Source organism: Blennius ocellaris (assembly GCF_963422515.1).
Source record: "Blennius ocellaris genome assembly, chromosome: 6".
NCBI classification, from domain to species: Eukaryota; Metazoa; Chordata; class Actinopteri; order Blenniiformes; family Blenniidae; genus Blennius; species Blennius ocellaris.
This window is the reverse complement of record NC_137655.1, coordinates 24,175,467-24,190,657: the sequence shown is the minus strand read 5'-3', so window position 1 is coordinate 24,190,657 and position 15,191 is coordinate 24,175,467. Positions and strand designations below refer to the sequence as shown.

The 15,191-nt window shown below is 43.9% G+C and overlaps 1 protein-coding gene across 2 annotated transcripts in view; it reads left to right on the top strand.

Annotated features, from left to right (window-relative positions):
- Window positions 1-14,580, top strand: part of crfb2 (cytokine receptor family member b2) — a 73,231-nt gene extending 58,651 nt beyond the window's left edge. For both annotated transcript variants that reach the window (XM_080498250.1, XM_080498251.1), the window contains 3 exons: window positions 6,949-7,108; window positions 9,523-9,665; window positions 13,613-14,580. In XM_080498250.1, coding sequence (XP_080354376.1) covers window positions 6,949-7,108; window positions 9,523-9,665; window positions 13,613-14,182 — 873 coding nt within the window. In that variant the 3' untranslated portion in view covers window positions 14,183-14,580. The remainder of the gene's footprint in view (window positions 1-6,948; window positions 7,109-9,522; window positions 9,666-13,612) is intronic.
- The last annotated feature ends 611 nt before the right edge of the window (window positions 14,581-15,191 follow it).

Here is a 15,191-nt window from a genome sequence, read left to right as displayed (position 1 = left end):
TGGTCTAATAGATGTTTTACATTTTCTAGAAAATATCAAGTGGCTGTCTCTGTGGAGTGATGCTTCCTAAACACAAACTGCATTGGATGGAGCGAGGTCTGACTAGTATTTAGTTGCGCAGCAACCCATTTCCCTGCAATTTTTGAACTAATGGGTAAAATGCTAATTGGACGATAGTTCTCTGGTTTTGTTTGGTCACCACTCTTGTATACTGTGGTAACTCTGGCAATCTTCCATAATGATGGCACTATTCCTTGTCTAATAGATTGATTTATCATATTTGTAATTGGCCTTGCAAGTGCCTCTTTGTGAAGCTTCACAAAGTGATTTATTAGGCCAAATATGTCCCTTGCTTTTGAAAAAGCTCTAACAAGCTGCTATTATTTTAATGACCTCAGGGACAGAGATTTCTTGTAGACTAAATATCGGTTTACTGACATCTATAGAATTACATGGGATATCAGGACATTTAAGATGCCTTGTCAATTCTTCAATTGAGCTATTGAAAAATGTGTTAAACATATTGACAATTTTGCCCAAATCATCAGTCAGTGTACCATTTACTTGGAACTGCAGATTCCTGAGATGATCATGATTGTTACACACCAAGAGTTTATTTAGATTTTCCCATATTATTTTTCCATTTCCATTTGCCCCTTTAATAATGCCAATATAAAAAAGAGCTTTTGTTTTACGCATTCGCTTTATCACTTTGTTTTGAAGTGATGCAAAAATGTCTCCATCACTTGTAAGTCCTGTTTTCAATGATTTCTTAAGGGCACTGTCCCATTCTTTCATCAGTTTCCTACAGTCACTATCAAGCCAGGGAAGATTGTCTGTAGGCTTTTTTACATTTGCCTTCTTTTGTAAACTGGGTTAAAATGTCATTGACGCTTTTGATAAAGTTATTAGAGCAGATCTCAATGTCCATATTTTCCCAAAACATTAGACCAATTCAATTGCTTAAGTACATTCTTGAAATGTTGCTGTACATATTTTGGTATAAAAAGACAGGATCTACCTTTTTTGCTTGTGGTTGGTTGCTGCCTCTTAATTTTTCTTGAGCAGAAAATTAAATTGTGGTCAGAAAGACCAGATAGGTCGGAGATTAAATGTTGTCACAATTCTTTCAGGGTTATTTTTTAAAAATTAGATCAATTGTTGTTTTGGACATATTTGTTATTCTTGTAGGCTCATTTACCATCTGTGTTAGATTATACTTATCAGCGATTTGTTTAAACATTTTTCTGTCTGGCTTACTGTCCCAGTTAATATTAAGGTCACCCAATTAAAATGATTTCCCTTCTACAATTGCAGTGTTTTAGAATGGTCTCAAGTTGATCATAAAAAATGTCCTCAGCAGATGGGGACGATACATACATATCACAGTAAAACATATTGCTGAAGACAGTGTTATATTCAGACCAATACGTTCAACTTTAACCTATAATGGCCAACTTATTGGTTCACATTTAAAATAGTTTCTAACATAAACCAATACACCTCCACCTCTTTCTGGCTCCCTATCTCTTCTATATACATTTTATTCTGGTATATTCACAGCTGCTGTTAGTGATGTAGAAGTCAGCCAACTTTGAGATAATCCAAGAGGTGGAAGCCCACGTAGCTGCAGAGGTGGCAGCCCAGGCCTAGCGCGCTGCAGAGGTGGGCGCCCAGGCCCAGCAAGCTGCGATTCTAGGATAACTCGTCCGTGGACGACTCATCTCCGGACAAGTCGTTCATAAAGCTGCAAACCTGGACAACTCATCCACAGACGGCACCCTCAGCGTCCATGGATGAGATTTCAGAATTTTGGGGAGAAAATGTATCTTGCACAATGTAGTTTTACATATTATTTCTAATTGATATGTGTTATATACCTATGCATATATATTTAGTATTTATTCTCGTTTGCACACGACGCCACCCCACCAAAACTTCAGCACTGCCAGCATGTGTGAGGTAGATCAAAAACTGCAGCAGGCACACTGCTCAACACATCACATATTCATTGCAAGAAAAACTAGCCTATCAACAGATTCAGGCTTCAGTGAGGCTCTTTTACAGGTTACAATGTTCCCACTGCAACTGAAAACCCTTTCTGAAGGGGAGCTGGTTGCTGGTACACAGAGGTACTTCTTTGCCAGGCGTCCCAGTGTTGGAAAGGCAGCTTCATGTTCCTTCCACCAGTTGAGAGGGTTGGCCTCAGTGTCAGGGCAAGGCGCTAGGAGGAAGCTACACAGTTCCTTTTCAATTGCCTCCCTCTTTGAGATTGAACTGCTGGTTTCTAGAGGATGTTTGAAGAAACTTGCCAGCGTTTTCTTCCTCTTGGATGGCGGTGCTGCTGCTGCTGCTGCTCCTCCTGCTGCTCCTGTTGCATCCTGGTTGGCAGACTCAAGTGTAGTAGGATCAGCTACACTTGTGTCTTGATTCTCCACTGACAGACTTCCCTGCAACAGCTCAGCCTCCAAAATGACTCTGTCTTTGAGGGCATCCAGCTTGTCAGTTTGAATATATCTGGCCTTGAACGGGGGATCCAGAAAAGAGGAGATGTCCAACAGGCCACTGGTGGATGGATCTGCATATTTGCTGTTGAGGTAATCCAGAATGGTTTTCTGGATTGCCTTGCATAGCTGACTATCTCCTTCAGTAGGGGACAGGAGGCTTGTGTTGAAAAGGTGCAACACAGGTCGGAGGAAAGAGATGGTGACATACTTCTCGCCTGAAAGTGCGTCTGTGAAGTCTTGCAGTGGTTGCAGGGCTTTTTGCACAGCCTCGAGGACCTCAATGTCCTGCCAGGTCAGGATGAGATGCCTGGTTTTCTTGTCAGTAGACAAGACTTTGGCAATGGCTCTTTCCTGCTCCAGGACTCTCTGGATCATTTGCAGCCTCGACCCCCAGCGTGTTGATGACTCTGTAATGAGCTGGTGACCTGGCAGATTAAGCTGAATCTGCACTTCAGCTAGATCTCGCCGTTTCTTCCAGCTGTAAGAGAAGCTGCTGACGATTTTTTTGCAGATGGAAATGGCCCGGGTGATGCGTTGCTCGTGGTCATCCATCCCATGTCCTGTGAAATACAAACAAAGTTCATGAATAACACATTAAGACCAATGTTAGTATTGTGTTAATCTCTATGATACAGCTATTTAGTTAATAATGCATTTGTGCTTTGCATTTTCATAGATATTTTCAAGAAACATCTTTCAAATTGGATAGATTAGAAGTCCTTTATTGTCATTGTAACAAGTAGGCCTACAATGACATTTACACACTAGTAGGCCTGTATTTTAGAGGTCATCTTTGTCTATCACTCCATAAGAGCACATATTTTATTCACATTCCTGACATACTGTCTTGTTCTTTTTTAATACAGCCAATATTCGTTTTTAGCAACATCAAAGCCTACTTTTACTTGTTCTGAAGAAATAGAACTTTTAAAAAAACTTACAAAAAAAACATCACTACACAAACTCTATTGTGTGAGGACATCAATAAGTAGGCCAGCCATTTTAGCCCATTCATTCAGTAAATTGTTTTAGTGCAATGTGTTTATGTAATAGGTAGGCCTATGCGTTCGAGCAATGTTATTGTACTGTTGGTGCGCGAAATGCCCGTATGTGCGTGAGTGTAGCAGCCTATACATGTGTGATGGAGCGGGACACAGACAGCCCTGGTGGTCTTTCGGTAACTTAGGCTAAACATTACAATATATTGCACTCACCGATTGCCAGATGAAGTCTGTGACCAAAGCAATGCATCCTCTGCCACTCGTTGCTTTCAATGGCCTTTCACCACATTGCTTCCGTTGTCCGTTGTCGCTGCAACTAGTCCAGTTGACGGTAACCCCCAATTGGACAGGGTGTCTTGCAAAGCTTCGGCGATGTTGTCTCCCGTGTGATTAGCAGGGAAGTAGCTTGTTTGCAGGCAGGCGCTTTTTAATTCCCAGTCGACGATGTAATGGACTGTCACACACATGTACGGTTCGGTGGTCCTGCTAGACCACATGTCTGTGGTCAGCGCGAAGTAAGTGACTTTACTTAATTGTGCGGCAATGATCTTCCTCACTTCGGCGTACATTTTTGGCAGCATTTCTCGTGAAAAATATGCCCGGCTTGGCAACTGGTATCTGGGGTCGAGGACTTTGATGAAGCGAACAAACCCGTCGCGTTCGACGGTGGAAATGGGGACTAGATCTTTAGCAATGTGATATGCGATTGCTCTGGTTATCTGTTCCCATCTTTTGCTGGTTTTCTCATAAGGCACTACCCGTGAAATCGAAGCTTGCAGTGTACATTGTTTTAGTGCTGGGGACGTGGATTGCACTGCCACTGTCGTGCCATGAAGTTTTATGCACTCTTCGTATTGTATTGGGTGCCGCTGTTGAAGGTGGTGGAATAGGTTCGTTGTGCTCAAACTTTTTGTAGCCACGGATTTCTGACACTCCCTACAAAAACACATTCTCCTGCTTTTTGTCCAGTGGCTTAAATCCGAACCACCGCCACACAACCGAGCCAGAATTTCGCGTTTTACTTACAAGTAGTTGGCCACTAGCACACGTGTCGCCGGTGGCACATTCAGACTCCATCTTTGCTAGTGTGTTGTTGTTGTATTGAGTCAGTGAAAGTGTAGTGGGCGTGAGAGGGCAATCGCGTCTTGGAAGGAGGAAGGGGAGGGGTTTAATAGCTTGTGTGAGTGTGGAGAGGAAGTGGGAGGCGGGCGAGAATCAAGGAACACAGCAAATAAGCGGAGTTTGCTAATTTTAACGTGAAATAAATTATATCGATATTACGATATTTTCTTAATTCATATCTTGTTTGAAAATATATAGATATATTGTAAAAACTCGATACATCGCCCAGCCCTATGTGTCGATGTGTATGTGTGTGTGCAGAGAGAGAGGTGGAGGGTGTGTGTCTGTAATGGATCTACAAAACAAGATGGCGGATCACAAGAAACTACATTCCAAATGGAGGTTATCATAGAGCAGGAAGTCTGTCCTGGGCCTTACCATGTGCTAAGAGAACAATGGAACATGGACGCTAGTCTTTAGTGTCTGCTTTCTGCATGTCTATGTTGGAAGCCGATTTCTAGAATGAGTTTATGTGAATGCGACTTGATTGTAAAATGTCAGGAGTCGTCAGATGGTGTTCAGTTTCTGTGTGATGTTGTCTTTGATGGGGTATGTGTAGGATTGAGAGAATCAACACATCTTCATAAAAGTTAAACAGTTGTATGCATAGCATCAGATTTAACTAATCTCAGGTAATGCCCAGTTGTTGTTATCACTTCCTTGGAAGGAGTTCGGTTGTTGTCTTGGGTGGAGGGAAGCTGGTGTCTTCTCCTGTAGTTAGCACCTCCTGCTAACTGTGGTTTGCTGGTTCTGCAGGCTGAGGAGAAGAAGATGAAGTTGATGTTTCAGGAGTCCTTTTTTGCAGCTCCTGGTTCTTCCTTTTGTCCAGACTGAGGAGCTGGTCGCTCAGGTCTGTGATGGTTCTCCTGCTTGTTGAGGAAAACACAAAGAAGTTCTGTGAGGCGTCGTTTCCCTGGTCCGGTCCTGGAGGAACCGGTTGGTTTTCCTTGGTTGTTGGGAGAGCAGACTCTGGGCAGTGATCTCTTGGTCTGGGGAAGGTCTGACCCTCGTGGTCGGGTCAGCAGAGGAGTTGAGGAGTGAAGGCCCCTGGTTGCAGGCCTCTGATGTTAGCTGTATGCTAACACTGGGTGAGCGGAGCTGCTGGGAAGCAGCTCTTCCTGGGTGTTCACCGGAGAAGGCTCACTGCAAGACTCTCTTGCAAGACTGCTTTTACAGTCTTTTGTTGAAAGTTTGTGGATTCGAAGGTGTCGAAACCTGAGAGCTTCAACGAATCAGTGACTGGCTGAGTGCCTGGGGGAAGCATCTTTTGAGCAGAAAGCGGGGGAGGATCTGCTGTGGCAAAAGGTCCCCCCCACTGGGTGTGATGGTCAATCACATTCCTGCGTCCGAATTCATATGTCATGACTGTGTGTCATGACAAATGAAAATTGTCTTTCCCTAGAAATGAACAAACTTTCTGTGGTCTTGTGAGATCCCAACACAGTGTATCATATCATTTATTTTACAAGGGTTTACCTTGTTAATCTAAGTGGACTTGATTTAGTTGTTGAATGCACATCAAACCAAGACTCAGATCAGTTGACATTAAAGTGTTAATATTTCAATGGGATTCAATATAGCACTGGGTCAGAGGTCAAGGAGGTTGAGAACTCCTGATTGAGCTCAAAGAACACACCATATATATCAAGCTCATGGATCGAAATGCACTGCATCCTCCCATTAATCATGAATGAGTATGCACATGCGGGTACAATCAGCAAGGATGATCATCTGTCAAGTCAGTTCTCTATGGAAACTATCACTGAAGCAAAGCCAGAAAAAGTTCTGCTTGTAGTTTGACACCAGCCATATTACATTGTAAACATTGAAAAAGAACTCCAAAATCAACCATTGCTGTCTCACGAGTTACCCATTAATGGGAGAGACTTTGGAAGTATACCCTGAGAATAAATACTGGTGCAGCCCATCATCTTACGAGAGGGACAGAGGCCGCCGCCGCCACCAATATGGTTACAGTTAGTACATGGATAGTTGGGGTTAGTACATTGATGGTTAGGGTTAGTGCATTTGTGGTTATAGTTTTATAGTTAGTATAGTGATGGGTTAGTACATATGTGGTTGTATTGAGTACAATGATGGTAAGGATTTAGTACATTGGTGGTTATAGTTAGTATATTGGTAGTTAGAGTTCGTGCATTGATGGTAAGGGTTACTAAATTGGTGGTTAGGGTTCGTACATTGGTTGTTGTAATTTGACGCAAGTGCAACACATTAAAATGCATATACCGAGTTGAAAAAACTCCTGCAGCTTCAAGAAGTGCATTCCACACTATTAATTTAACATGTTTTTATTGCAGTTTTTCATCAAAAATCAGTCTCTGAGGCGAGAGATTTTGAAAGATCTGACTCCTGGGCGACGATATTGCATCTCGGTGAGCTTCTGGGACATCCTGGAGGAAACAAAGTCCAACTTCAGCAGACCTGTGTGTGCATTGACCCCAGGTGTCCATTCTGCAGGTACGCTCTTCTCCTTTTTTTAGTTCTTTTCTTACACAGACATTTTAAGCAAATTGGATCCATCGTCTGATGTGGCCAGACCTCCGCATCCTAGAAGTAGGATGGGTCAGTTATGTAACCTTTTTTGTAGACACAGGTCCATATAAAATTAAAGTTGCAAGCAGCATTGGTCGGGACCTCACACCCTGGCCCGTCGGGGTCGGCCCAATCATGGCTTCGGGCCCATTCATGGCCTCCTTTAAATGTTATCTACCTAAAAAATTACACAGGTTACTTCCCATGTGTCCTTTACCTCGAATCAGCTCTCATCTCACATGCTAATCGGCTAAGCTAACTAACCTAGCAGGACCCGACCAATTACAGAGTGATCCGTAACGCGAGCCCCCCCTTTAGGCCGTCCCCCAGATATCAGCTCAATTTGAACAAACTTGTTAGCATGCCAGGCTCGTACCTGTTATCGACCTGAAAATCACACAGGTTACGCCTCAGGTGCCCCTGTGCAGGAATCTGGTCTTATCTCACGTTCTAATCTGCTAAGCTAACTAGCCTAGGATAATCAGCAAAAAGCTTGCTCCCTACCAATACTAACATGTGTGTGTTCATGTTGTGTCCGTGCAATGTGTGTGTGAGGGAGTGCAGATCACTTCATGAACGACATCACACCTCCACCTGCTCCTTCTCACCCACCTGCTCTGTCTTGCTCCTTCTGCTCTATTCTACTCCTCCTCCTCCTTCTACTCTGTCTTGGGTTGCTCCTCTGCTCCCCCTTCTGCTCCTCCTCCTCCTCCTCTGTCCTGCTTGTCCTCCTGCTCGGCTGCTCCCCCTTCTGCTCCACCTCCTGCTCCGTCCTCCTCCTCCTCCTTGCGCTCTGTTCTCCTCCTCCGCCTCCTGCTCTATTCTACTACCTCTCCTCCTTCTGCTCTGTCTTGCTCCTCATCCCCCTTCTCCTCCTCCTCTGTCCTGCTCCTCCTACTGCTGGGCTGCTTCTCTGCTCCCCCTTCTGTTCCTCCTCCTCTTGTGTCCTGCTCCACCTCCTGCTAGGCTGCTCCTCTGCTTTCTGTTCTGCTCTACCTCTTACTCCTCCTGCTCTCTTCTGCTCCTCCTTAGGAATATCTGCTATGTAAGGACTTATTTTGTTGTTGTTTTTTTCAAGCAGTGTTTGCTGATGACACATTCTGCACAAAATGTATATAATGTATAAAACCTCCTTGCTTGGTGGGACCAGCCTCTTATGATCGGTTTTAGCCCACAGGCCTTATGTTTTCTTCTCTCAAATGAAAGTGAAAGTTGAATATGTCACGTTGAATACGTCAAACTCGTCATCTACCCTGTGCGCTAGGCTCCAACCCCCTGCGGGGTTTTCGGGATCGTTACATTACGTTATGGAGCGCGCATGGAAGTGAACCCAGAGTGCATGGAGGCACGTGTATCACCCGTGGCCTAATAATCTGGTCAAACCCAAGTATTTTGGCCATCTAAGCTGGAAATTTTCCAGGAAAACCTGCCCGTTGTCCTCGTCTGGCAGTCTGTCCCCTCATCACAGTGTGTTAATAGTTGAAACTTATATCCGTGCACAACAACCTGTCGCTCTTACCAGGTCCACTCCTCACAGGTTCTACTGTAGTCAGAGAAATATAGAGGCGCACGTGTGTGTGTGTGTGTGTGTGTGTGTGTGTGTGTGTGTGTGTGTGTGTGTGTGTGTGTGTGTGTGTGTGTGTGTGTGTGTGTGTGTGTGTGTGTGTGTGCTTGCTCACTCGCTGCCCCCGCATCTCACCAGGCTGCTATGAGACCGATCCCAAAGTTTACCTCCTGAACAATTAATTGTTACTGGAAATTCAAACAAAACTAGCTCCTCATTCAAAGCACAAGACCTGTAGCTCCGTGTTGATGGAAGTTCATTAACATTTGAGCAAGTTTATTGGGTGAAATATGAGCTCCAAGCCACAAGGAGGAGGCTGCGGGATTCGGCGTCTTTGAAGTCTAAGTAAAAAAAAACAAACAAAAAAAATGCTGGACTTGTGAAAAAGTTGAACAGAACTTTTGAGAAGGAGAGTCTGCTCTATCATGTTATAGTATTTTGAAGCCAATATGATATTCGCCCACAGAGGAGATAACGCTAAACTGCACACACACACACACACACACACACACACACACACACACACACACACACACACACACACACACACACACACACACACACACACACACACACACACACACACACACACACACACACACGCTCATCCCTACTAATAAGAATAACAATAACAATATAACAATATCAGCAGCAGTGTGTCCTACTCGCAAACCGCGTCTTAAATGCAACAATCCACATTTTTGATCCTTGAGGGGGGTGCTGTGTCTGGGGGGGGGGTCTCTGGATTGACCTGCTCTGCCATGTCTCTGCTCAGAGTCTGGGACTGCAGCGCTGCTGTGCCTGCTGGTGGTGGTGGTGGTGGTGGTGGTGGTGGTGCTGGCTGCAGCGTTCTCTGTGTCCATACTCGTCCTCACCGGTTTCATCTCTCGGACAAACACAGCTTTGCCCTCAGTCCTGGTAAGTGACGCATGTTGATGAAAGTTATTTACAAAGTGTTTATGTTACTGTAAATCTATTTCATGGTGAAATAAAATGCATTTATTTTGGTTTGTAGGTACAGTATCAGTTAAATAAACCTGTTTTTCACTTCATACCATGTAGATCTCATCAATTACATTTCTTAAACAACTTCAGTATGTGATACATAAAAAAAGAGAGGGAATAAAATGAAATAAAAATAAAAGAATAAAGGTTTTTTTTATAATTCCAAGTTTTATTGTATTTTCAATATTTCAAACAAAATATACAAACAAACATGAAGCAACAGGTAATGGAGGTAAAAAACAATATAAAAATACAAAACATAAACAAGGCAGGGAGGCATGTAAACAGGTAAGATAGGCGAATCAACACATCTGTTGACGAAAACAAACCCATTTTTCTGCCATAATATTTTCAGTTTAATCTCCCCAACATCTTCTCATGTGCCACTGTCTCCATTATTTGTGTTTTCCACATACTCAGTGTGAGGATTTATGCTCCTTCTAACACCTCAGAATGGTGCGTGTACATGTCATCAGGTCAGTTTTCAATATTCCAAAAATGTGTTTGTTTAACTCAGGTACCACAGTTCTTTCTCCAAGGAGACAGAGTCTTGTTGACCTGGGAAGCTCACAATTTAACCATTTGCTCAAATAATCCCATAAGGGGAGAATTTTAGAACAATCCCACAATGCATGGATAAACTTGCCTTTTTTTCCACATACTTTCCCCCCCCACGTTTTCAGCACAGATCAGTGTTTAGAAAGCCTATTCTGTTGAGTCTTGATGGAGAAAAATAATATCTATGAAGGATCTTATATTGAATAAATTTGCCTCTGGCTTCTCTTTCTTCTCAGTGTTGGAAAGAACCCCCTCCAACGTTTACAAGACAGATCTTTCTCCCATATCCTCTTGACATTATGACAGCCATTATTTTTCATCCAAGGACACATATCATACCATCCCAACGCCTTATGATGCATTTTGGATAGATGTAGATAACATTCGACCGGGCTTCTATCCTGACCAACAGGAACAACTTCTTTCATACAGTATCTGATTTGTAAGTATTTCCAAAAGTGGCCTTTGCCCTCTAATTGAAAAATGTTCTTGAGTCCATGAAAGAACATTGCCATTTTCAAATAAATCATCTACTATCCTGATGTCTTTTCTAAGCCTCTGAGCCCACTAGACATGGTGTCTGTCTATCTTTATTTTTGAGTTTTGCTATATGGATGCATATTTATGAGTATATTGAGGAATGTTACATCTCAAAAATTGAGAAATTTTACCTTCAAAAATAGTTTGGCAGGAGGTATCCTCATTTTATTTTCTCCATTTTTAACAGTTTGTGAAAGAACCTCAATAGGTTTAAAGGCTGCCACTCTATCAGGACCCAGTCTAGGTCAGCACCAGTCATCCCAATGTCTTGTAAGCATGGACATCTCAAAGGCAGCACTGTAATATTTTATGCTTGACAATAATAGAAACCATCTTTTTTTGGGCTTCTTAATTTGTCCAAACAAATTTGAGTTTTTTTCCCATCTCAAAGAAATGGTTTCATCATTTTATCATACTGTATCTCACTAATAATTGTTCTGGAATGGATGTGGATATCATACCTGTTAGATAATTTATTTGTTGTACCACAACCATTTTTATTGCATTTACCCCATAGTGTTAGATGTAATTTACTCCAATTATGCCGGGGACCATGGAACGGGTCTGAGTTTGAGGAACTGTCTGCTGATTGGTCAGTGATTTACGACACGCCCTCAATATGTTAATGTATCTGTCTGCTGATTGGTCAGTGATTTACGACACGCCCTCAATATGTTAATGTACCGGCTGAATCCTCTGCTGTCAGTGTGGTCAGCTGTGCTCTGGTTATTTTTATTTTCATTTTCTTTTCTTTGCTGCTCAACTTTAGTGTTTGTTGTGAAAGAGCGACTTGAGGCAGGGGGAGACCGGGGGGAGGGACTTTGCATCACGTTGGAGTTTTCTGTTTGCAGCATAGCGCTCGCCGTGGCGTGGATGCGCGTCCGGGACACCGGAGTCTGGAGCTTTCGTCTCCGGCGCTGACCGTGCTCCGGCAGCTCCGCTTCCCAGAGGCGGTCAGCGTTCTGTTCAGCCGCGGTCAGTAGCGCTTTATCGCGGGGACGGACCGCGGAAGCGATGAAAAGGAGCTCGGAGCTCGGCGCCTCCGTGTTCCAACGCTGAGCTGCCGCGATCAGCGCCGGAGTGGAGAGCCTCCTGCGTTTGAGCAGAAAGCTCAGACTCCCATGTCTGTGCCTCAGCCAACCGGGGGGAACGCTCCGGTCACTTGCCCCGCACCCGAGCGCTCGAGTGCGGGGCACGTCGCCCCAAGTCGCCGGCAAGTGGCCGAGCGTTCGCTCTCTCACAACAAACACGGAAGTTGCGCTGCGGCTCTCCGCAGCAAAAAATGACTGCTGCAAAGTGGAGAATTTAAACAACAACAGAGGATTCATACGATCTACATCTGACGACTTTCTTTTCTGTTATAATGTCACATTTCTGCGGAGCTCATAACCCCGCCCACTTTTCACGCTCCTCTCTGCAGTGGGGACGCGACCCAAAATTTCGGTCGGGGTCTCTATTCCGTACTGCTCCGTACTGCTCCGCTCCGTCCCGGCACTTGTGTGCGGTGGGACCGGGGCTTTTTATCCATCTGCAGGAACCGTCACCGAACCCACATTTTGAAAGAGTTGCATATTAAAAGGCCCATTCCACCCTATCAACTGCTTTTTGAGCACTGAGTGATATAGCTGAGACAAGGTGAGGGTTAGTTCATCCAAATTAAATGTAACAATTTCCTCATATTATCGGCTGAAGATCTATATTTTATGATTCCTACTTAAGATTATAGTTTTTAAAAAAACAGTTCAACTATAATAATGAGTGATTTCAGGTTTACATTAGGGTCTTTTCCACCAAAAAGAACCAGCTACTTGGGGTCTCACTGGCAGTACAGATAAGCCCAGCCATTTATGTCCCCCGTAACTTCCTCCAGCATTTCTGGGGGGACCCCGAGCCACTCCTGGACCGAACCAGAGATATAATCTCTCCAGAGTCCCCCAGGGTGTTTGGTGGATTTTATCTGTGAAAAAAGACATGATGGCATTGCAGAAGGAGGTTGTGTACAGGTGGAGGGAGTCCAGGGTTGAGTGATGTTGCTGTGGAGTGAGAACAGATTTTGTATTTGTTTTGTGATTTTTTTTTGTGTTTCCTTTTTAGCTGAGATCATATTGGAGAAATATTGGGTTTTGGTGGAGACAATGGAGTCCTCATAGGATGTGATGTGATTGGTGTGCATTTCTTTGTGAATACTGAGACCTGTTTTTTTGCACAGCCACTCAAGTTGCCCACCTTTGGCTTTCATAACCCGAAGGTCGAGGTTAAACCAGGGGGTGGAGATGGAAAAGAAGACTGGTCTGGTTCTTAATGGAGTGAGAGAATTTGCAATATTGTGGAGTCCAGTGGTGTAATGAGAAACCAGTTCATCAGAGAGGTTATGAGAGTCAGGGAGGGAGTTGATATTTGAAGTGGAGGGTTGATGTTCTTGGACTTGTGGAATGATATGATACATTGTGTCTTAGTTATGGAGAAAGTTAGTTTAATGGAAAATTAGAGGAGAAAGTGGTCAGTTATGGGGAGTTCATCGGCTGTAATGTTGAGACATGAGAGCAACAGATCAAGTCCAAAATGTGTCCGTTACTAAAATGTGTAGGAATGGAGTTATGTTGTCGAAATCCAAAGCTCTCTAAACAGCCAGTGAGGTCTTTGGTGAGATGGAAGTTGATACTACTGATACTAATGAGGAATTGCTTCTTTCTGAGTCTGTTCTGTCAGTTGTAGATCCTGTAATATTCTGTCTTGACTGAATTTGTGTGTTATCTACTCAGGCATCCATAAATCACACAGAGGAAGACATGGTGGCCCCCTGCAGAACGTCCTTGTCATACCTGTGGAATGTGAAGCCATGTGACACTGAGGAGAACTCCACACCATCCACTCCGTCCAGGCCGTCCTCCCCAGGTCACAGTGTGGAGCAGTGTGCAGCAGAGAACAGTGCACAGAGCTCCGGCAGTGCCTACAACGAGAGAGCAGGCACTACCAGCCTCCCGTCCTCTTCCTCCTGTTCATCGACACACACTGACTTCTGCATGCAGCAATCAGAGCTCTTCATCTCAGCTTCCAGAAGCCATCATTGTGTGGATGATGATGAGGAAGACCTGGGTGAAGAAGAAGACATCCAGGATGTCAACCTGCTCTCAATAAGACTTGGAAGGTTTGAAGACATGGAGAACCAGGAGAAGCTCCACTCAGCAGGAGACACGTGTCCTGTTTCCTCCATACTGCACTCACTCGGTGAGGAAGAAGCTTCAGAAGCAGCTTCAGAAGCAGCTTTAGACTGCACTGACAATGAAGAGCCAGGTGGGGACTCTGGCTATATGAGACGCTTACAAACTTGACCTCTTCTCGCATCCAGCACCAGAGGCTTCAGCTGGCACCAGAACTATGGCAGCATCTCCATCTACAAGTTCTTACTATGCTCAAGTTCTTCTGTATTAGTTCCAAGAAATACCAGTACTGAACATGTTTTCACTGGATAAATGTTTTGCATATGAACAATCTGAGATTTCCCAGGAAAAAGTGGAAAAATGTAGCCTTTCTTGTGTTGTCAGGACATGATTTCATAATATCACAGATTCATTCTATCACAGAGGCTGTAAAATCGAAACTATTCCACAAGCACAGATATGAGTTGTCTCCATTATTTTCAGTTTCCAGCTGGATCAGACACAATTGCAGCCATGCAGTTTCTTAGCTGTTACATTTCAGGATGAAGTTTAAAAAACCTTGAATTCACTTTAGCTGTACTTTTTAAATGTTTTAAATCCAAGTTCCCTACCTACCTCCTCAAATCTGTACAAGTCAAGGCTTCCACAGACAGTGTGATTTTCGTCCACCTTAGATGAAAGATCCGACTGCGGGAGGATCGTTTTAAAAACCACAGTCGCGGCTAAAAGCTTTTGCGCTCGGTTGTAGGATGCCAATGAATACATTGGCGTATTCCAACCAATAGGTTGGAAGCCCGTGACCAGAGTGTGTCTGATAATTGTGGAGTCATAGCAGCAGCTGTGATCACGTCAGCTGGTACTGTGACCTGCAGCCTGTTTGTTTGGTTTACATGGGGTGTGTTTTGTTTGGAAAACGAAAGACCACAACAGCAGATGCTAACATAAAATGATAGTAGACTTACTTATCTCCAGTTGTAACATTAGCCTCCAGGTTGCCCTCTGATTCTTTGAGCTATAACCACGTCCATATTCTCCTCATGTTTTCAGGATTTCTTACACATAAACACCACAACATTGAGGCTCGGCTCATGTGTGTGCTTGAACGCGTTTGCTTAACCTCCCACCCTGACACGAGTCAGCGTGTGTTTGTACAGTCTGCAGACTACATGATTATTTATGT